General features: G+C 54.9%; 1 protein-coding gene across 18 annotated transcripts in view; it reads right to left on the reverse strand.

Annotated features, from left to right (window-relative positions):
* The window catches only part of LOC144329480 (SH3 domain and tetratricopeptide repeat-containing protein 1-like), a 65356-nt gene that overhangs the window by 8312 nt on the left and 35208 nt on the right, over window positions 1–21836 (reverse strand). For 2 of the 18 annotated variants that reach the window (XM_077953640.1, XM_077953642.1), the window contains exons 2-8: window positions 16496–16537; window positions 13205–14793; window positions 10485–10635; window positions 9055–9175; window positions 8218–8367; window positions 6955–7190; window positions 3869–4258 (exon numbers count right to left, since the gene is read on the reverse strand). In XM_077953640.1, the coding sequence (XP_077809766.1) occupies window positions 3929–4258; window positions 6955–7190; window positions 8218–8367; window positions 9055–9175; window positions 10485–10523 (876 nt within the window). In that variant the 5' untranslated portion in view covers window positions 10524–10635; window positions 13205–14793; window positions 16496–16537 and the 3' untranslated portion in view covers window positions 3869–3928. Of the gene's footprint in view, window positions 1–3868; window positions 4716–6954; window positions 7191–8217; window positions 8368–9054; window positions 9852–10484; window positions 10636–13204; window positions 14813–16495; window positions 16538–21836 lie in introns of those variants that run through there. The other 16 variants (XM_077953639.1, XM_077953638.1, XM_077953637.1 and 13 more) reach the window with 14 other exon arrangements.

Genomic DNA, 21836 nt, shown 5'->3' on the forward strand with positions numbered 1-21836 from the left:
TGACATTCAGTGGGGGAGAGGATAACATTAATCCCAATATCGCAGAAGGTGTACAGACCCCTGTGATGTAGTTCCTACTGTACAGGAGAAAGAATATTGCTCTCAGTATGCAGGGGGTGTAACCACACTGCCCCCCAAATATTGTTCCTAATATGCAGCGGAGTGGAGGCTGATAGTACTCCCAATATCCCAGAAGGTGCACACACACCTGTGATAGAGTTCCTAATATCCAGCGGGAAAGAGGCTGATTTTACTTTCGATATCGCAGTGGGTGTACACCGCCCCCAACCCTGGGGCATCGTTCCTAATATCCAGGCGGGAAGAAGATGACACGGCTGACAATATCGAAGGGGGTGGACAATTCTTCTGTGATATGGTTCCTCTTATCCAGGGGGTGAGTGGACGATATTACTCCCAATAAAGTAGGAACCTTACAGCCACCCTGGGATTTTGTCCTTAATATCCACAGGGGGGAGGTGATATTACTACCAATATTACAAGGGGTGTACACCCCTCCTGTGATACTGTTTCTTATATCCAGGAAAGGAGAAGATGGTGTTACTACCAATATTGAAGAGATGTACAACCCCCATGGGATATTGTTCTAAAGATACAGGTTGAAAGAGGTTGAGATTTCATCCAATATAACAAGGGGTGTACACCCCGCCTGTGGTATGCATCGTAAAACCTAGAAGAGAGAATGACATTGCTTCCAAAAACACGGTGTGTACACCCACCCTGTGATATTGTTCCTGTCATCTAAAGGAAGAGATGATGATGCTACTCCCACTACCAGAGAAGGTACACACCCCCCTGTGATACTGTTCCTCATAACTTGTGGGCGAGAGCATGATATTACTTCCAATATGACAGTGGCTTGACAGCCAGTCTGTGACATTGGTTCTGCACACCAACTCCGTGCCCCTCGTTTCCCATGCGTTCTCTCCTCACTGTTGGAACCTCGGGGGAGGCTTTGTCTTTGGTTACAGATGAAGAGATGAAGGGTCTGAGAGGTTAAGTAAGTTACTGGAAAGGGGTCCCGATCCAGACCCCAAGAGAGGGTTCTTGGATCTCACAGAAGAAAGAATTCGGGGCAAGTTCATAAAGTGAAAGCAAGTTTATTAGGAAAGAAAAGAATTAAAAGCATGGCTACTCTGGTCGGGCGCAGTGGCTTACTCCTGTAATCCCATAACTTTGGGATGCCGAGGCAGGTGGATCATCTGAGGTGAGAACTTCGAGACCAGCCTGGTCCAACATGGCAAAACCCTGTCTCCACTAAAATACAAAAGATTAGCTGGGTGTGGTGGCAGGTGCTTGTAGTCCCAGCTACTAGGAAGGCTGAGGCAGGAGAATCGCTTGAACCCAGGAGGCGGAGGTGGTAGTAAGCCAAGATCACACCACTGCATTCCAGTCTGGGCAACCTCCAAAAAAAAAAAAAAAAAAAAAAAAAAAAAAAAAAAAAAGAATGGCTGCTCCATAGGCAGAGTGGCCCCAAAGGCTGCTGGTTGCCCATTTTCATGGTTATTTCTTGATCATACGCTAAACAAGGGTTGGACTATTCATGAGTGTTCCAGGAAAGGGGTTCCAGTAATTCCCAAAACTGAGAGTTTCTGTCCTTTCCTTTTTAGACCATGTAGGGTAACCTCCAGATGTTGCCATGGCATCTGTAAACTGATGGCGCTGGTGGGAGTGTCTTTTAGCAGCTAATGCATTATAATTAACACATAATGAGCTATGAGGACAATCAGAGGTCACTCTCGTGGTCATCTTGGGTTTGGTGGGCTTTGGCTGGCTTCTGTACTGCAACCTGCTTTATCAGCAAGGTCTTTATAACCTGTATCTTGTGCCGACCTCCTATCTCATCCTGTGACTAAGAATGCCTAGCCTCCTGGAAATGCGGCCCAGCAGGTCTCAGCCTCCCTTTACCCAGCCCCCATTCAAGATGGAGTTGCTCTGGTTCACGTGCCTCTGACAAGTTGGCATGGGTTGAATGTTCTCTAGTGTGTGGTTGTTGGAGCTGTTCCTAGGAGTAAGAAGTATTGTCAGTAGGAAATAGGCCTCTATTAGCCCTGGAGCTGGCAGTCTGCCCCAGTAGGTCGACCTCATTTTAGTGGTGACCAAACTGGGGCTCAGAGAAATCAACTCCCTCACCCCGTACCCCCAGACTGAGTGGTGTGCTGGGGTTTGAATGTGTGGCTTGAAGACCCATCATCTCCTCTGGTCCCCCAGTCTCTGCTGCCCAAGAGGAACAGGATCCCAGGATCCAGGCCCCTCATGGCACTAGCCACGGTGGGTGGAGATGGGGAGGCACAGTTCCAAAGTCCCCCAGACTCTGAGGCGTGTCGGGGGCCGAGAGCAACCCGGACCTGCGGACCCCACCCTGAGAAGAATGGCTGCAGGCTCGGCCCAGCGGGCAGGAGGTCTGTGTCCTCAGTAAACGTGACGGCGCTTCCCGCTGCTCCAGCCAGGCCGAGCCGTCTTCATGTTTCCAATCATGCGGCCTCCAATTCCCAAGATCAACCCACAGAGACAGCGATCTGGGGTCAACAGGAATGAGGCTTGTCAGCAGATCTGACCCACTGCTTCCCGCCAGCCCGGCGGCAGGTTCTGGAAAGCTCTCTGCTGCCCCCTGGTGGGGAGGCTCCGGGCAGGGCTCTGGCTCTCCCAGAACCTCCAGGCTCTGTCACCTCTGCTGGGTGGAAAACCAAACCAGGACTGAAGCAGCAGATGGGTGCCTGATTCCTTCTCAGAGCTCCGCCCACTGGCAAGTCTCTCTCCGGGCCTCAGTTTCCCCTTTCATTAAACGAGGGGCTTGGGGGATACCAAGGGGAGGGGTAACTGCTTAGTGAGGATGGGAGGTTTCTTCTGGGGAGATGAAAACATTTTGAAACTAGATGGTGTGAGTGGTTGCACAGGACTGTGAATGCACAATTGCCACCACATGATTTGTGTTGAAATAGTTAATCACATGCGATGTGAATGTCACCTAATTTAAAGTGTTTAAAAGAGGGGCCCGGGAGAGTACAGTGTGTGTGAGAATCACGTGGGACACCCACAGTCTCTGAACCTCGGTTTCCTTGCTGTAAACTGGCAAAGAGACCGTGTGAGCCGTGTTCCCTGGGGCCAAGAGATTCCAAGAAGGAAAACCTGGATTCCTGGGACTGGGATGAGGGCCGGGGGCCGGAAGAGGAGGGGCATGTGGGGACGGCTTGGGGGGCAGCCCAGATAAGGCTTTCAACACTGGGCAGCGGCGTCTACATAGGCAGTCTGTGTAGATCCCTGCATCTCACTTCCCGCAGGGCTGATCAGTGGCCAAAGGTGGGACTGGCCAGGCTCGGCCCAGCCAAGTCTGGGAGCAGAGGACACTGAGTGAGGGATCCCCGGGGCCACCCTCACTGGCCTGTGGCTCTCCTGACACCACAAGAGAGGATCAGGAGCTGTCCTAATGGGGGACACCTTCCTGGCAGCAGGCTGGCAGGGTGGTGTGTTGGTCAGTGTACTGGGCTCTGTCTCCGCCCCTACCTGCTTTGTGACGGTGGGCCAGACACTTAACCTCTCTGTGCCTCTGTTTCTTCAATGGTGAACAGGGGCACTAGCAGCCCCCACATCCGGGCACAGTGGCCTGAAGGTTAAAGGCAAGGGTGGCATGAGACCTACAGCAAAAGCTCTGAGCAGGGAGCTGCCCAGGGAGTTCACCATCTCCCTTCTGGCCACCAAGGAAACCGAGGCTCATGGTGACTTGGCCCAGGTGTGTTGGACTCAGGGTCCTTCCCATCCCGAAGATCAGAGGGCTGCCACCAGGGAAGGAGCTGGCCCCTAGACACACGCCAGGAAGCACACAGGGAAGGATGCCCCGGGGACTTCGGTAGGTTATTGCAAAAAAAAAAAAAAAAAAAAAAAAAACTTTATTGCTGTTTGACCCCTGCTTTCATGCCTCCATTTCCCAGAAAATGAGCCACGGGAGGCAGGAGACCACCCTCCTTGCACAAAACCCACTCCCTCGGATGCTGTCCTCAGCGAGGGTGGCTGGGGGCCAACCTAAGGGGGCCCACCCGCAGAGTGGCAGAGGAGGCAGGTTGACCCTGCGGACGTTGAGCTCTGTGGCGAAGGTCCTGGCCTTCTGGTAGAAGAAGAGCGACTTCTCGCGGTCCAGGAGAAAGTTGTGGTAGATGGTGGCCAGCCGTGTGTAGATCTTCAGCTGTGCCTCCTTGTTGCCCAGGTCCACAGTGGCCGCCAGTGCCAGCTTGGTAGTACCTGGCTGCATCAAACGGGTCCTGAAGGGGACTCAGAGTCTGTCTTCCCAGAGGCCGTTCCTGTCTCCGGGTCCTTCCGTATGTCCAGCCAATCCTGGCTCACCCCAGGAGCCCTGAAGCCTGTGACACTGCTGTGGTCTCAGCTGCAGGAGGTGGGGATGACCCTGACACCCCTGGAATACTTCCTGAGTGTCCCTACGCCCCCACTCACATGAAGCCTCCTGCCCCAGTCCCACCCTCTCTGCAGGCAGTGGCTGCTTTCCCCATGGACTGAGGTCAGGGCCGATCCTGCCTGCTCTGAGAGTTCCATGCAGGACCCATGGCTCCAAGCCCCAGCAGGGGCACAGCGTTGAGTGACCCAGGCTCCCCTCTGGCCCCTGTCCTTGCTGACCATTTCCAGGCCCTCCAAGGGCCAGGCCAGGTACACAACCATCTCCCAGGTGTCCTCTCTGGCAATGTTCCCTGAAATATTGACGGAGTGTGACTCCCCAGACATCCACTCCTGTTTTCAATGCATCTTTGGCTCAAACTCACCATCCCTGGGTTGGCCTCCCATACCTCCTCCTTGACCGTCCCATCCCCCACCCGGCTTCTCCCCAGATGCCGCCTCCACATGCGGGTCACCCAAGGGACCTAAGACTCGAGCCTGGCCTGTCCCTCTTTACCATCTCAAGATGGCTCCCAGGGCCAAGGACAAAGTCCAAGATGCAGCAGACCATTCCCTGACTGCCACACCCCACACACGGAGCAGGGGCGTGAGAAGGCCCTGAGTCACCGCCCAGCCAAACACTGGACTCTGTGCTGGGTGTATGGCTGAGCCTAACATCCTTGCTCCCAGGCTGAGGGACCTGGGAGTGAACACTGACCATACAGGGTGGCCCGGGCTGTGGTAGAGGGAAGCCCAGAAGCCTGTGGGAGGCCCAGGAGGCCCCAGACTCAGCCAGGGGTGGGAGGCAAGGGCTTCCTGAAGGAGTGGGGGCATCCCAAGTAAACAGGAAGGAGCCAGGCAAAGCATATGTCTCTGCGTATGCGTGTGTGTGCGCCTGTGTGTGTCCTCCAGGAAGGAGTTGTTCAGTGCAGGCAGGCCTGTGTGTGTGTGTGTGTGCCTGAGTGTGCGTGCCTGAGTGTGCGTGTGCCTGTACATGTCAATGTGCCTGTAGTGTGTGCAGCAGCTAGTGAGTGGCAGGCTGAGCCAGGACACACCTAATCCACCCTATTCCAGGGCTCATTCTCATGTGTAGACTAAAGGGGACCCCATTTTAGAGGCAATCGACAAGGATGCCCATTTACCCCTGCCTCTCCGCCAGCCTTCCAGGCCCCATCCAGCCCGGCTTTCTCTCCCACTCCTCTGGGCCCTGGGTCCAGAGCCTCCTATACAAGGAGGAGGGTGTGGCCTTGGAAAGACAGCCTCCCTTGGGAATTCCAAGGGGGCCTTCCTGTGGACAGCATAGTCACGATGAGGCCCAGAGGGCTGTGCATGGGAAGGAGGTTGAAGGAGGCCTCTGCCCCTCGACCCCAACCGTGGACGTTGGCATCTCAGGTACTACTTGGCCCTTTCCTTCCTCCTGGGCAGGCGGAGTGGGCGGCAGGCTTGACCAAGAGAGAGAAAGGCCCCTTCTGGGAGGCCCGTCCCCTGGATCCCAGGTGAGCCCCTGAGCAGTGAGCAGTGTCCCTCTGGGCCTGACACCTGGCACCTCCTTGTCTGGCTGGAACCTGGGAGGCCACCGTGACAGCTTTTGAGCACCAGGTGTCGCCAGCACTGGGCGGGGGCCTCCTGGGCAGCCCCAGGCCTGTGGTGGGGGATTCGGGGTGGGGTCTTAAGGCTGCCCCAGCTCCTCATGTTGTTCTAAGGTCCCCAAGATCTCAGTCCCTGGACTGGAGCGCCCTGGCCCCTCAGCCCATAAGGAGCACTGATGCGGTGCCAGTGCGATGCTGAGGAGGGGTGGGCACCTGCTGGCCAGAGGGGTGCAGACATCCCAGGTCTGAGTCTGCCACTCCCAGCTCTCCACTCCTCCAGGGCTGGGGGCAGAGGGAGTACAGGTCCCAGCACCTTCCCTCGAGACAGACCCGACCCAGCAAGGCCTCAGTCTGGCTGGCTTGGGCCCCACCCCATTGCACCTGCCCTACGCTGGGGTTTCCCTGTCTGTGAAGCACACGGTAAGACACTGGCCCCACCCCACCCTTCCTGGGTGATGTGAAGATTCAAGGTGTCTCGGGACTCCAGGAAGGAGTTGCTCGGTGCAGGCTGGCACCCTGGGCAGACTTCCTAGAGGAGGCGCTGGGATTTGGGTTGGATCTTGCAACGTGGATTCAACGTGAGGATGATGCCATCCTCCTAAATGTCCTCCTCCCGACCCTGTTTTTGTCAAATGCAACTTGACACTTGACTGTCAAGACTCAGCTTTGGTGTCACCTCCTCCAGGAGGGCCTCCCGACTACGATCCCCCTTTACCCAGAGGCCACCATTGCCCGCTCATGTGTCAGCCTCCTTGGCTGAGACTGAGTTCTTGGTGGGGCCTGGCCAGCTTGGGAGCTGGGTTGTGTCTGCTAACCTTGCCGGCTCCTCCAGCCAGGTGCAGAGCTCCCGGGAGGCCACTGGGCCATTCCTAAGGAAGGCTGGAACCCAGGCCTCTGGGGTCTGGGTGGAGATCCCACTCCAAGGGGGCCGGGAACACCCCGAGCCCTGCCCCTCCCCACCCACCTTCAGGTCGTAGATGATGTCGCCGAGCACCAGGTACACCTTCAGGTGGTAGAGGGTCTCCTCGTTGAACTCCAGCGGCGAGTTGCAGAGCGACAGGGCCTTGAGGTAGAAGTGCTCCGCCAGCTCGCTATCGCCCAGCCGGTGGTGCAGGGCGGCCAGCCGGTGGTAGGCCATGCACTCATTCAGCCAGTCCCCTGGGGTGTAGGCCAAAGGGGCAGGTGTGAGGACGTGGTTTCCTGGGGCAGGCAGGGCACAGGCCCCTTAGGAGCAGGTATGCAGACCCCGGGCAGCCCCTGGCTTGCCTCCAGGCACCTGCAGTCACCTGGGCAGCTCTGGCCAGTCCCTTCCGGGTTCCCAGACTCAGTTTCCCATCTGCAAAGCAGAACTAATAAGGCCTGCCCCCGTCTACTGTGAGGCTTTGGCAAAGTCGGACTTGGATGGCCCAGCTCTGCCTACACATAGCCACCTGCCTTTGCTCACTGGTTTTAACCAGGGGAGCCCAAAAGCCATGCAGTCCAGGTGCTCCCGGGCACCAGGGCTCCAGGCAACCCACAGACGTGACATCCGACTCTTGGGTGTGTCACGATCAGAGCCCCCTACCCTGGGGAGTCACTGCGTGCCTCAGCTCCAGGTCCCCCCACAGATGTGCAAACCCACCTCGGCTGTCTCCGATATCTTTCCCTTTTCAGGGCGAGTGCCGTGGAGCCTGCATTCAATGCATTCCCACACAGCTGCACACCTACTGTGTACTGGGCCCGGGGCACAAGGCGCTGGGGCATGCGGCCTGCCCACGGCTCCCTGTCTCTGGAGGCAGACAGACAACCCTGGCACAGCACCAGGGGATGCCCGACCTTAAAGGGCAGGCTGCTGGAAGGGGAACTGGGACTTCATCAGCCAGAGAGCTCTGTGCTTGATGAGGGTGGGAAGGGCACAAGAGAAAGGGAATATGCCATTCAGCCAGGCACAGGGGCCAACGAGATGCCTGGCATGTCTGGAAGGCACAGGCCACACTGGGCAGCCCTTGTGGTCAGCAGCGGGAAGAGGCAGAGGAAGCAGAGCTCAGTCAGGCAGGGGACTCTGCACCGCGTGAGAGACCTCGGGATGTGCCCCACGGCCAGACGGGGAAGCCAGCCGGCCAGATCTGCCTGCCTGGGCAGAAGACCAGGAAAATCTGGCAGGTGTTTCAGCTCCTTCCCTGAAGACCTGGAGGCTGGGCTCTGGCAAAGTGTGGGTCCTGGCAGGGTGGGGGCTCAGGGGACTTACCCAGAGTGATGCTGAGTGCTAGGGCCATGTGGGCAAACTCCAAGCCCTCCTGGGGTTCCTCCAGCGTGGCCAGCAGTGCCACCAGCTTGTTGCACAGCCACAGCTCCGCCTTGCAGTTGCCCGTAGTCACTGCCGGGGCAGGGCCCGGTCCTACCACACAGGCAGGTGGGGTCAGGCTTCCCGCAGCACCCACCTTCCCAAGCGCCCCCCTCAGAGCCCGAACATGTGCTTGGAGCTTCCCACGCCCCAGCTACCCCTGGATCTCGACGCAGCTCTGTGCTCTCAGATAAAGCACAATTCAAACACCCAAGTTGGGGGCTGAAGAGTCACCCGAGGCCCATCCAGCTACACCCGGCAGCCTCAGACCCAGCCTCTTCCACTTGGGCACCGGGGGTCTGACTGAGGGGAGCCAGCACTCCTCTCTAAAAACATATTTATCTGTGCCCAGGACTGAGCCACACCGTGAGCTCAGAGGAAAGGAGAAGCCGTCCCCGCTTTGGGATGCATGCAGTCCTGGACCTCCCACTGACATGCTGTGTCCTTTGACATGTCCCTGTGCCTCTCTGAGCCTCAGTTTCCTCATTTGTAAGATGGGGACAGGACTTCCTGCTCATGGTTGCTTGAGAGCGTCAGGTGCAAGGGTAAGGCCATTCCCCTGTCCAGGCCCCAAGCATTTGTCCCGGGCACAGTATCATTCCCGGTGAGACCACTAGGAAACCAAGCATGTGCATGGGAGGCCCTGCCTCCAGGTGCGAGGCCTCTGCCCTGCCACACCTGTGCCTCAGCCCTCCAGGTGCCCTCTGAGGCTCACCCACATCAGCCCACAGGCCAGCTCACCCGGTAGAAGGACGCGGCTTTCTCCCGCTCCCAGGCCCATTGAAAAAGATGTCTCCAGCTGCCTCAAACAGATCCAGCCCCAGGTTGGGGTCGCCTGTGTACAGGGCCACATTCTGTGCCCCTGAAAGGAGGCAGAAGTTCCCTCAAGACCCACACCTGGCGAGGTGGCCACGCCCACCTTCGCCAGCCTCCTTCCTGTCACACACTGCAGGTACACCTGAGCATTTTTCAGACCCTGGGCATTAGGGCTGCCCCCACCACTGGCATGAGGACAATGAACTGATGAACCTGAGTGCCAGGAGGTGACTGAGCAGCTGCAGCCCGGGAGCCCGACACCTGTGAATCCTACCACCAGGGCTAGCCCTAGCCCACTCTCCCTGCATTCAAACCAGTCTCCGTGGCCCCCAGCTTGCTGGGAGCCCATCCCCTGGCTCCTTTCTGCATTGCCACATCCCTGCCACAGCTCCGGACTGCACACCAACAGTGTGTGTGGGTGGGCCTGGTCCCCTCTTGGCCATGAGCTCTTGATCCCTCTCCTCAGCTCAAGGAGGTATACAGCAGGTGCTCAATGATGAAAGCTTCACCAGGTTCATGGGCTTCACAAGTTGTTCCAGATCACACTGTTTGGGAAAGCCTCTGAAAACAGCCGCTACGATAGATGCATTTTGTAAGGAGATGTGCCACGTGTCGCCTGGAGCAGGTTCTTCTGTGTGTTAACTGAGTGGCCACATTATTTGAGCATGTGCTGTACACCAGCAGGTGCTGGGCACTGTGAGGGGCCCCGCCTCTGCCCTCAGGGAGAAGATGCTGGCCATTGGGGGAGGATATGAGGGAACCAGTTGGACAGAGGGAAAAGGCATACAACAGATGCTCAGCAGTGGCTTAGGAATGAGTGGATGGATGGATCAGTAGATGTATAGACATGGATGGATGGATGGACAGATGAATGGGTGGGTGGTTAGAATGATGTGCGTATGTATGGGTAGGTAGACAATGTATGGATGGGTGGAGGGTAGATGATGTATGTGCATATGGATGGATAGATGGGTGGATAGACCAATGTATGGATAAACAAATGGACATGAATGGAGGGATGTATTAATAGGTAGATTGGTGGGTGGATGGATAATGGAAAAATGGATGAACAGGTGAATGGATGGACGAACAGGTGAACAGAAGGATGGATAGAAGGATGAACAGAAGGATGAACAGTTGGATGGATGATGGATGGACCCACAGGTGGATGGGTAGATGATGGAAGGATGGATGGATGAACAGGTAAACATGATGGACGGATGAATGGATGGGTGGATGGACACGTGAATGGATGGATAGACGGGTGAATAGATGGATGATAAAAGGATGGATGAATGGATGGACAGACAGACAGTGAACAGCACAGGGGCCCTCCTGCAGCCCTTGCCACTCACCTGGATGTACAGGTCCACCAACTCGCTCTGCTGCTGCATGTAATAGATCTTTCCTGCTTGCAGCCAGGCATGTGCCGCCACCTCTTTCTTCTGGAGGTCAATGAAAATCCCCAGACTTCATTTGGTGTAGTCCAGAGCGGATTTGTAGGCCCTGGAATCAGACACAGGTGTCAGAACAAGGGCTCTCATCCTCCTGGAACCAGTCTGCCTCCTCCCGTGGGTCTGGTGACAGATGAATCTGGAATGTGGGGACTGGGAATGGCCCCCTTGTGTGTGCAGTGTTCTGCCCTTCCCAAGCTGCTGGGAGGGCCAGGGTGAACACACACGGCATGGAAAAGATGAAGGACATCCTTCTGAGGGAATCGAGCATCATGCTGCCCTGTGGCAGGAGGAGGGTGCTAGTCCATCTCCCCTGCCTCCCAGACATGGCCTCTGTCTTCTCCAGACGCACCAGGAGACGTTAGTATTCAGAGGCTATCTAGGCCGATGGTTCTCAAGATGTGCAGGCATCGCAGTCACCCCGAGGCCTGTCTGTATAGCTTGCTGGCCCTGCCCCCAGACCTTCTGGCTCCACAGGCCTGGGCCAGGCCCTAGAACTCCCACTTGCCACAAGCTCCTAGGTGACATGGATGCTGCTCTGCTGGTCCAGGCACCATACTTTGAGAAGCATGGCTCTAGCACACTGGCCCATTTTCCTTCTGTGAACCTGAGGCCAAGACTGGAGCCAGTCTCCTAGGTCCCCATGGAATCTGGCTCCTTCCCTGCTCTCTCAGTAAGTCCGACAGTCGAGAGGGTGTGACTGCAGCAATGTCACCGGGCCCTGTGAGTGGGGTGGCCAGGGCCATGGTTACCCCACCAGGTCAGGATGCTCGGGGGAAGCCAAGTGGGCCACATATGGGACGTGAGACCTTGAAACCCTGCCCCAGGGAAGAGGGTGACACAACGGGCTCTGGCTGCTGTGGTCACATTTAAGGGGACAGATGAAGGCCAGGAGTGAAGACTCGGGGCAGGCAGAGGTCAGATGATGAAAGCCACCCTAGTAGGAAGAATAGCCCAGACTGCACGTACTGCCTCTGCTGGGGTTGAGATGACCTTTGGGGAGGTGTGCAGGCAGGGATGGGAAGACGTGTCACCCAACAAGAGAGGCTCAAGCTGGGACTTGGGCCATCCGCAGCCCTAGGACGACCCCAGGCCCAGCAGCTCAAAGAATCTGATGCCAAGAAACCAGATGATCCCAAGGACAGGGGCTGCTGAGGCCATGGGCCAGCTTCCCTGTGCTCCCCTCCCTGCCCTGCCCCCCCCCTCCCTCTTTGTGCCCCTCCCCGCAGTGGGGGCTTGGGCGCTGGGTTTCTGGAGGGTCTCCTCCTAGTCAGAGAATGCCCCTGGGGAAGAAGCCTGGGTCTGAACCCCCCACCCCTCCTTGGGCAGATGTGTGGGACCGGGGCCCCTTCACATGGTCCTCTCCAAAATCTCATCCCTCCTAGGGCCAGGAGTGGGTGACAGGCCTGTGCTGGGAAATGGGCAGATTTGGCCACAGCCCCTGGGGCTCTGGGCCAGGCCACAGGAGGCACCTCTGAGTGGTCTCACTATGCCATGACGTCTATCCTGGGAGGATGGACAAAGCGCTGCAAGGCAGAGGGGATCCACAACAGCATCCCTTGTCTTGGTCATTTCCCTAGACTCAACTTCCTCATCTATCCTATATCCTATTCCTGCGGCCTAGCTTTCGGACAGCCCTGCCCACCTACTGTCCGTTCACTGCTCAGTCTGCAGTGACTGTTCTGTAGCACTCCATGGCTCCCCAGTGCTCTTGGGGAAAAGGCCAAGCCACAGCCTGAGGCCCCAGGCCCTGCTTAGCTCTCCAGAAGAGCTTCTCACCATCCAGCACCCAACCCACCCACTCCCAACTCTGCACCTCCCTGTGTCAGCCCGGCTCACACCCCCGCTCGCTCACCACCATTCACCCACCGCCATCATCCTCACTAGCTCACCCCTGGGCCTTCACACAGGCTGCACCACCAGCCCCTCTCCCCTACCACCACCATCTATTACTTGACTAAATCCTCTCAACCCTCTGGTCCCACACTAAAGAGGCTTCCCTAACCCGGGGCCAAGTGCTGCCCCGCCATCACGCCACTCACCCTTTTGTGGCTTCTCTGGCCTGAAGCTCACATTCCCATGTTCAGCCCCTGCCACCCGAGGACCCCACAAGCCCCATTTGTGGGTGGGGCCTGGCCCACTCTGCACAACAAACTGCTTTTGCATGAACCGCTCTGCGGCTTTGGGCAATCACCTGCCCCGTGTCCTCTGTGAAGTGGGATGACAGGTGCACAGGCTGCCGCTATACCAAGCAGATAACATGGGCACAAGAACCGGCGTTCCAGGCCTGGCTCATGGAGGGGCCCCAAGTCCCAGCTCAGCAGAGCCTGCCTCGACCCCAGGGTTATGTCTAGGGATTCCCAGCATGCAGGACTTTCAGTGCTCAAGGCAGGATGGTCCCTGGGCAAACCGGGAAGAGCTGGCTGCCCCAGTCGGACACAGAGGGCCTGCCCCTGCATGGGAACGGCCTGTCTCCAGGGCGCTTGCCAACATCTGCTGTTGGCCATGACGCAGCACTTTCGATGGTGGGAAAACCATCACTTGTTTCTGAATCACAAACCCCAGGTGTGCTCTGACCCAGGTGGCCCCAGAAGGTGCACAGGAGGAACTGGGGCACTCACTCTCCACGTGGCCCATCTCCACGGCGACCAGACGAGCCCACTCATAGTAGCCCTTGCCCTGCTGAGCCAGGCCCTGGTGGGTGCAGAGGTGGCCCAGCTGCAGGAACACGTGGGTGAAGTCCCGGCCACACTCTCCACAGGGCAGCCTCGAGAACAGCCTCATGGCCTCCAGGAGGTCGTGCTGGGCCAGCCTGCTGGCACCCACATGCAGGCACCGGGCCCCGAAGTTGGCCAGCACCACTGCCTGGTTCCTCCGCTGGCCCAGGTCCCGAGCCACCCGTAGGGCACGGTAGTAGCCCTCGGCTGCCTGCCTCATCCGACCCGTCCTCTTCAGAGCCACGGCCCCCATGTTGGCAATCACGCCCTCCTGGTCCTCGCTGGCCACCACTGGACAGACTGCAGGATGTCCAGGCCACTGGGCTCTGCCCATGAAGCACGTGCAGGCAGTCCACGATGGCACGGACTCCGGCAACAGCACTGGCTTCCACCGCCTGCGTCAGGAAGGTGATGGCCGGGCCGTGGTAGCCACGGTGGCTGTACAGCTGGGCCAGGCTGGCGTGGAGAAGGCCGCGCAGCGCCTGGCCTGTGCCCGGGGTTAGGGAGGCCAGCGCTCGCCTGAGGTAGTGGGAAGTCTGGGTGGGCAGGCTGTGGGGCTGGAGGACGTTCTGGAGCACCAGGTTCATGCTCCTCAGCGAGTCCTGTGCCCTCAATGAGGCCACCTTGACACAGCTCAGCACCAGGTGGGGCAGGCACTTGCAGCTGTAGATGTCAGCTAGGAGTAGGTGACAGTCTGAGAGCCACGCAGCCTCTGGGGCTCCCGAGTCCCTGTGCAAAAGCAGCAGCTGCTCTAGGAAGGGCAGGGCCTCCTCGGGCTGCTTGAGGTGCACGTGGTGCCTGGCCAGCAGGAAGCAGGCCCGGGCCTCGGGCTGCAGGCTCTGGCCACCCACCGCCTGCCGCAGCGCCAGCTGTAGGAGATCTCCCTCCACCTCAGTGCTGCAGATGTGGCCAGGTGTCCCCAGGAGCAGGGCCATGGCTTTGGGAACCACCTGTGTACACTTCTCTCGGTTCTTCTGCTTCCAGTAAATGCTGGCCAGGTTGGCATACACAGCCACCACCAGGAACAGGTCCCCAAAGCTCCCCTCCAGGGCCCCCGGTGCTTCCTCAAAATACACCCAGGCCTGGGACAGCTTGAGTCTCCTGCTGCACAGCCGCCCCAGGAGGAAGCAGAGTCTGCCCAGGGCCATGACGAGGCCAGCTTTCTTGGCCGCCCCTCGGGCCTGTGCCAGGTGCCCAGTCAGCTCCTCGTCGCTAAAGCTGCAGAACACGCTGCTCAGCCATGGCAGCGCCATGTCAGCTGGCCTTGTACCCGGGGGCGTTCAGGAACAGCAGCAGTGAGCTCAGGGCCTCTGGGTCCTCCCAGTCATCCTCAGCTTCCAAGCAGAAGCAGGGCTCCTCGGGGTCCTGCAAGCTCACGTTGCTGGATGCTGGCTCCTGGGGGCAGCCTGGGCAGGTCTTACATTGTTCCAGAACATTCTTCATCTTCCGCAGGGTCTCCTGTGGCTCCGGGCCCAGGCAAGGTGGAGGTACTTCTGCAAGTCACAAAAACACCTAGACAGATTAGAGTCCAGCAGTGAGTCCTTGGTCCACTGGGGACAGGGTCCCCGCATCCCTGCCCCCTGTATCCCTGGTGCAGCTTGCCATGAGCCCTTGAGAATTATGTGCAATACAAACCCGGGACCTGGAGCACGTAGGAACTCCGGCACTATGGGGACAGAACACGCAGGCCCGACACCCGACTATCCTACAAAATCACTCTCCCGTCCTGCTTTGTCGCCCACCTGACAGCACGGTTTTAGGGCACTATGTCAGCTCAGTGATCCCTCAGAGATGCCTTTCCCTTTAGAAAGCAAGCCTAACTGGACCTATGTATATGCAGCACTACAACTACAAATGTAACTTTTGTCAGCATATCCGGCCCCCCGATGGGGTAAAGGAATCCATGAAATCCCCAACAGCCAATCAGCTATTGATCAGCTCAAAAGTTGCTATGCAAAATTGGTAAAGCCACCGACAGCACAGGACAGGGATGTTGTACCCATGTACCCAGCTCCGTGCACGGAAACGGACCATCCCTGCAGGAAGGATGGGAAAGCTTCCAGGCCCCTGTGGCCACCTTCACCTTGGATGGTCTGAAAACCTGAACCCCACAGTTCCTAAAGGGTTAACAAAGGCCATGCTGCTCAAGCAGCCCGCTGGCATCTGCTGGCTTCTTAGCCAAAGCCCCCTCCCAGAGGTGAGCAAACAAGCGCATTTCCTGTTGGAAAACCTGGGATGAAAGGAGGCATTACTGGGAAAGAAAAAACCTAGATTTAAACAGACTCTGTTTCAAGCTCACATGTAAAAAGTATTTTCAATACAGTCTCCTTATTCATCTGTAAAGCCTTGGAATTAAAAAAATAAATATGATTTAGAGACAAATGTCTGACTTGACTACACTAGATTAGCTAAGAAATCTCCCCACCCGGCAGAGGCACACAGCCCCTCCCAGCCACTACCCTGGCCTCGAGGGCAGCTGGAAAGCCACGTGCCTTTGCTCCAGGGACTTTGGCAGAGGGTGGAACCACCCCCTACCGGAGGCAAACCTTCAACAGCCTTCCCTTCCCCACTGGCTTCGCGGGCCGCCTCTGGGACCTTGTGCCTGCATTCCAAATGTACTGGGATGGATCCCATTCCCAGGGAACTTCCAAGGGCCCTTGGGGTGTCCACATCACCAGACTGTCCACATGTGGACCCTGTGTGAGGGGAAGAGACAAAGCCGTAGAGGGGAGACGGGAGGGTCTCCCTGAATCAGCCCCCCAGGAAAGAGCAGACCCTTCAGGGACCTCAGTTGAGGCCCCTGCAACCTAAGACTCTGAATTCTGCCACCCACTGAGGGCAGTGTGGCCTCCCACCTCTGAGGCAGAGCACAGGGCGAGCTGAAGCTTCTCTAGGTCATGAGAAAGGAACCCACAGCTACACGTGGGTCCCAGCAGTGGAAAGGATGCCCCGCCTCTGTCGGGGACCAGGCGGGGGCCAGCATGTTCACTGGAAGAAGTGTGGGACCCCACAGCCTCTAGTGCCAGAGTAGATGGCAGGTTCAGGCCCACTTCAGGCGACGTCCCCCCAGCCCACACCACAGAGGGGTAACAGCCGGATCCAATGCCCACCGTACTCAGCTCTGTCACCTCCCCCGGCATTACCCCAAGGCCCAGCTCATAACCAGAGGAAGCCTGAGCCACGGGCAAAACCCACCTCGTTCCTGCGGCTGCTCGGTCTCAGCTTCCTCTACTGAGTCTGGCAAGGGAGAAAAGAGAAGCCATCAACACCCCCAGCCAGCGCCTCTGGTCCCATGTCAGCTTGAGTTGGTGTCGGTGTTGCAGGGTGAGAGCATTGCAGGGTGCAGGGGTTGAAAGTAATATCATCCTCTTCCCTCCTGGATCATGGGAACAACATCACTGGGGGGTGTACACTTTCTGCGATATTGGGAGTAACATCATCTTCTGTGCCTTGGAATATTAAGGACAATATCACGGGGGGGGGGCGTGTACATCTTCTGCAATATTGGGAATAATATTATCCTCTCTCCCCCTGCAAATTCGGAAAGCTATCACAGAGTGGGTGTTCACCTCCTGCGATATGGGGATTAATACCATCTTCTCCCCTTCCGGATATCAGGAAGAGTGTCACATGGGGGTGTACAGTGTCTGCGATACTGGGAGTAATAGCAACCTCTCGGCCTTGAGATATTAGGAACAATATCCCAGACTGGGTGTACGCCTCCTGCTCTATGGGGAGTCATATCATCCTCTCCCTTGCAGGATACTAATAACAATATCTCATGGCGAGTGAACACAGCCTGCGATACTGTAATTATTATCCTCCTCTCCCCCTCCGGATACTAGGAACAATATCACAGAAGAGCTGTACCCTCCCTGTGATATTGGGAGTAATATCATACACTTCTTCTGTGAATATTAGCAGCAATATGACCGGGTGGCTGTCCGTTCATTGCTATGTTGGGAGTCATTTCATACTCTACCCCCCTGGATATCAGGATCAGTGTCACAGGGTGAGTGTACACCTACTGCGATATTAAAACTAATATCATGCTCTCTGTCCCTGGATATTAGGAATGACATCACAGGTAGGTGTACACCCCCAGCGGTATTACAAGCAATAATATTATAAATTATTAAACATCAATGATTGATTTTAATAATTATCAGGCTGGTCTCGAACTCTTGACCTCAGGTGATCTGCCCGCCTCAGCCTCCCAAAGTGCTGGAATTACAGGCATGAGCCACCACGCCCGGCCAACACTTCTTGACATCTCTTTTTGGACCTCAAATTTAGCATGCCCAAAACGCACTTTTGATTCCCCCTGCTATAACCCACTCCTCCCAGTTTTCCCAATCCCAATAACAGCATCTCTAGTCTTCCAGTTACTCAGACTAAAATCCTTGACATCATCCTTAAAACTTCTTTTTCTCTCTCTTGTCATCCAACCCATTTAAACTCTCCTTTCAAAACATATGCCAGACCTAACAACTTCTCACCTTCCTCATCATTTCCAACCAGGTCCAGCCCTCATCATAGCGCTCTGGGTAACTGCAAAAGCCTCCCAATCGCCAGGCACAGTGCCTCACGCCTGTAATCCCAGCACTTTGGTCGGCCAAGGCAGGTGATCATCAGAGGTCAGGAGTTCAAGACCAGCCTGGCCAACATGGTGAAAACCCTCTACTAAAAATACAAAAAATTGGCCGAGCATGGTAGTGGGCGCCTGTAATCCCAGCTATTTGGGAGGCTGAAGCAGGAGAATCACTTGAACTCAGAAGGCAGAGGTTACAGTCAGCCGAGATCGTGCCATTGCACTCCAGCCTGGGAGACAAGAGCGAAACTCCATCTCAGAAGGTTTAAAAAAAAAAGCCTCCCAACCCACCTCTCTCCTTCCGCCTTTCGCCCTACCCTGCATTCTACCTTCCACTCTCAAACATTTCAGAAAAAAAAAAATTATGTCCACAGAGAGAGAAAGAGAAAGTACAAATGGGGTGAAGTGTTTGGGGAATCTGAGGGAAGAGCATACGGTAATTCTCTCTACTATTTTTGCAACTTTCCAAAATTCTGGATTATTTCGAATTCAAGAGTTAAAGAAAGAAAAACAAAAAAACAAAAAAGCCACTATCTACCTTTGTGAATCCATCCTGTCTTTCCCCTGGCAACTTAAGGACGCTCTCAACTAAACACATCTATTTTTTCATGAACAGTAAAAGAATCCTTGCCTAGTTTTGTCTTTCTGTGCTTGGCAGTAGAAGTGTGTGTGAGTGTGTGTGTGTGTGTTTCATATATATGTGTGTGTATATACGTGTGTGTGGTGTGTGTATATATAGAAATATATATGTGTGTATATATATAAAAATATATATTGTATATTGACAATGGTAACGTATATATATAAATATAGGTGTGTGTGTATATATATGTAATACATACCCCATAGCCTGTCCTTAACCAGTTCTAAACTTAGTGGGAAAAATACATACCTAAGCAGAGAATTTCAAAATAATATGATGAATATTTTGACAGAGGGATGCGTTGCTATGGAACACGCTGCTAAGACACAAAACCTCCTAGATGGGACAAGGAATGAACTAAGTTTTGCACCTATAGGCACCCCCACTGATATCCTCACAAACTTTTATAGTTATATGCATTTGCTTCCCCCGGGACCCCCATTTCATAAGGGTTAGTCCTAGAGCCTAGTAAGTTCCTACTACAGCTGGCACACGTATGCCATTCAAGAAACAGTGGCTGAGTGAATGACGAGTTAAGAACCATTTGTCAGCCAGTGCTCAGTAATACAACACGCACTGGTATGCAAATTATATTTGTGTTGAAAGCAAGGGCAGGATCACAAATTGTCTTTCCAGAGAAAGCAAACCTCAAAAACTTCTTTACCCTACTAAAGCACGTTATAAGAAGCTCCCCTTATATAACAGAAAACCTCCTCATTCGTTACCAATGGCACGTAAACCTAGTACGCCTCCGCCTCTGATGACATCTCTTCCATCCCCAGGGCTAGATAAAGGAGGTTCCGGAAACCCTGGTAGTTGTGAAGGTGGCTCCCAGCTCTGACAGTCTTGAACCCTGCGGCGCGGAGGTCACACAGCAGAAGAACAACCGAGGGAAGCATCAGCAGGCTCCGAATATCTTTGAACCAGAGAAGGCAAATAGGCTGCAACCAACTGAAAACACCAGAGACTCACGGTGGCCACCTGAGGGGTTGTGCTCTTAAAAAACAAAAATTAAAAATAAAAAGTAAAAAAGTGGAAAAGGAAGGGGTCAAGAATCCATCAGGTCTGACTGAGACATGTATCAGTGACTAACACCTCATATGGCAAAAGCACTCCGGTGCGCTTTGGGTCCCCACAGCTTCAGCAGTATTCAAAGGCGTGTGCTGCCCTAAGACTAAGCCACGGGAATACCCCCAGCAACTCTGCCAGGAGAAACAGCTCACGTGGATTTGGCTAGAAATACAGTTGTCTTTAACAAATTAACACTGAATAAATCCTGACTTATTAGAGCCTGCGAGAATGACATTCTCAATGATAACAGTTATCACTACAATCTCCAAACATCTGCGATCCTGCAAGGAGGAACTGTGACAGCGCAGGCCACATGTCCAGAATGCTTCCCAGACTGCCTGTTACAGAATAAAAGAAATGAAACCCCCCCTAAGAATGTCTTCACTCACAATTAGCCAGTTGTTCCTTTGTGTATCTCTGTGCTAAAATGGCCATTCTTCCCCACAGCCTGAAGTCATATGCTAAAATAAATGAGACTCGCATGAAGCCAGAAACGTGCAGATGCGAGGAAACCCGCACAAACGAAATGGGCTGGAGAGTGTGGCCAGGAGGATGGTACTTCCCAGGAAGCAATTACTTCATCTCTGCCCACGAAGCAGGCAGCTGTCACTGTCCCCCAGGCCCACGCCAGCCACTCGAAGTAGGTTCTAACCGAACTACCTCCAACAATCAATGTAAATACACCACACAATTGGCTTCTGAAAGGACACCTTGTAAACAACAAGAAACTGTAAGCACAACTTTGAAAAACTGTGCAACTAAAAACCTTGGAAAGGGATAAACACTGCCACATTTTGACTCAAATACTGTTACATGGTAGCACTGCAATAATTCACTGAAATGAAAGAATGAATGAGGAATATGTTTACATAGGAATCAGGGGAAGTATGACTAATCATTTAAAGAAATAGGTCAAGGAACTGCTAGGTAGGCCGGGCGCGGTGGCTCAAGCCTGTAATCCCAGCACTTTGGGAGGCCGAGGCGGGCGGATCACAAGGTCAGGAGATCGAGACCACAGTGAAACCCCGTCTCTACTAAAAATACAAAAAATTAGCCGGGCGCGGTGGCGGGCGCCTGTAGTCCTAGCTACTCAGGAGGCTGAGGCAGGAGAGTGGCGTGAACCCAGGAGGCGGAGCTTGCAGTGAGCCGAGATCGCGCCACTGCACTCCAGCCTGGGCAACAGCGTGAGACTCCGTCTCAAAAAAAAAAAAAAAAAAAAAAAAAACAAAAAGAAACTGCTAGGTTCAGATGCTACCGTGAGACACTGTCAGGGCCTTAGGCAAATTCACTTCTCTTGGTCCTGTTTCTAGGCTCATCGAAAACCACCTTTGGACTAGGGAATCTGTTGCTTTCCAATGCCTTCCTTCTGCGATTCCAGCCCAGATTTTAGGACTGCTCTCCCACTTGGTATTATGAAAGCGCTTTCAGTGTATAATAGCAAGAGTACATTTCTGTGTTGAATGCGGTCTGGGACCTACTCTATGAGGAAGAATATCACCATGTAACTTTAAGCATCATGACAAGGCGCACTCTAGAGAAGGATAACACATAAGATGTGGCCACACGCCTCTGCGTGCCTGGCAGGCAGATGGGGAAGTCTCATTTAGTGAGGCCAGGGGGGCCGGTTGTACCTTAACATCCTCAGTCCACGTCAAGTTCACAACGTCCTTCTGACATCAAACCACAGGTATCACATACTTTTCCATCCTTTCTACCCAAGATTAAAATATGCAGAGCACTGTGATAAAGACGCCTCCATCACCAGCATGTTGGCTCTCGTTCTGTAGAATTACATACTTTCGGTGCAAAATGATCACCAGGCTGCAGCGGCAAGCAAGACTGGCCTCCGTGGGGACAGCAGGCCCTGCAGCAGCCACCACTCCTGTCGCCACAGTCTGATGCAGCTGCAGAGAAGCTGTGGCTGAGGCCATTCACTTTGTGAGAGAACCGCACAGGAGGGAAAAGGTAGGGAAGGTCGGGAAGAGGGCCATGTCGGCCTCTGAGTCCAAGCCAAGCCATCGCATCCCCTGTGACTTACACGTATATGCCCAGATGGCCTGAAGTAACTGAAGAATCACAAAAGAAGTGCAAATGCCCTGCCCCGCCTTAACTGATGACATTCCACCACAAAAGAAGTGAAAATGGCCAGTCCTTGCCTTAAGAGATGATATTATCTTGTGAAATTCCTTTTCCTGGCTCATCGTGGTTCAAAAACCTCCCCCACTGAGTAC

This window comes from Macaca mulatta, chromosome 11 (genome assembly GCF_049350105.2).
Source record: "Macaca mulatta isolate MMU2019108-1 chromosome 11, T2T-MMU8v2.0, whole genome shotgun sequence".
Lineage (NCBI taxonomy): Eukaryota > Metazoa > Chordata > Mammalia > Primates > Cercopithecidae > Macaca > Macaca mulatta.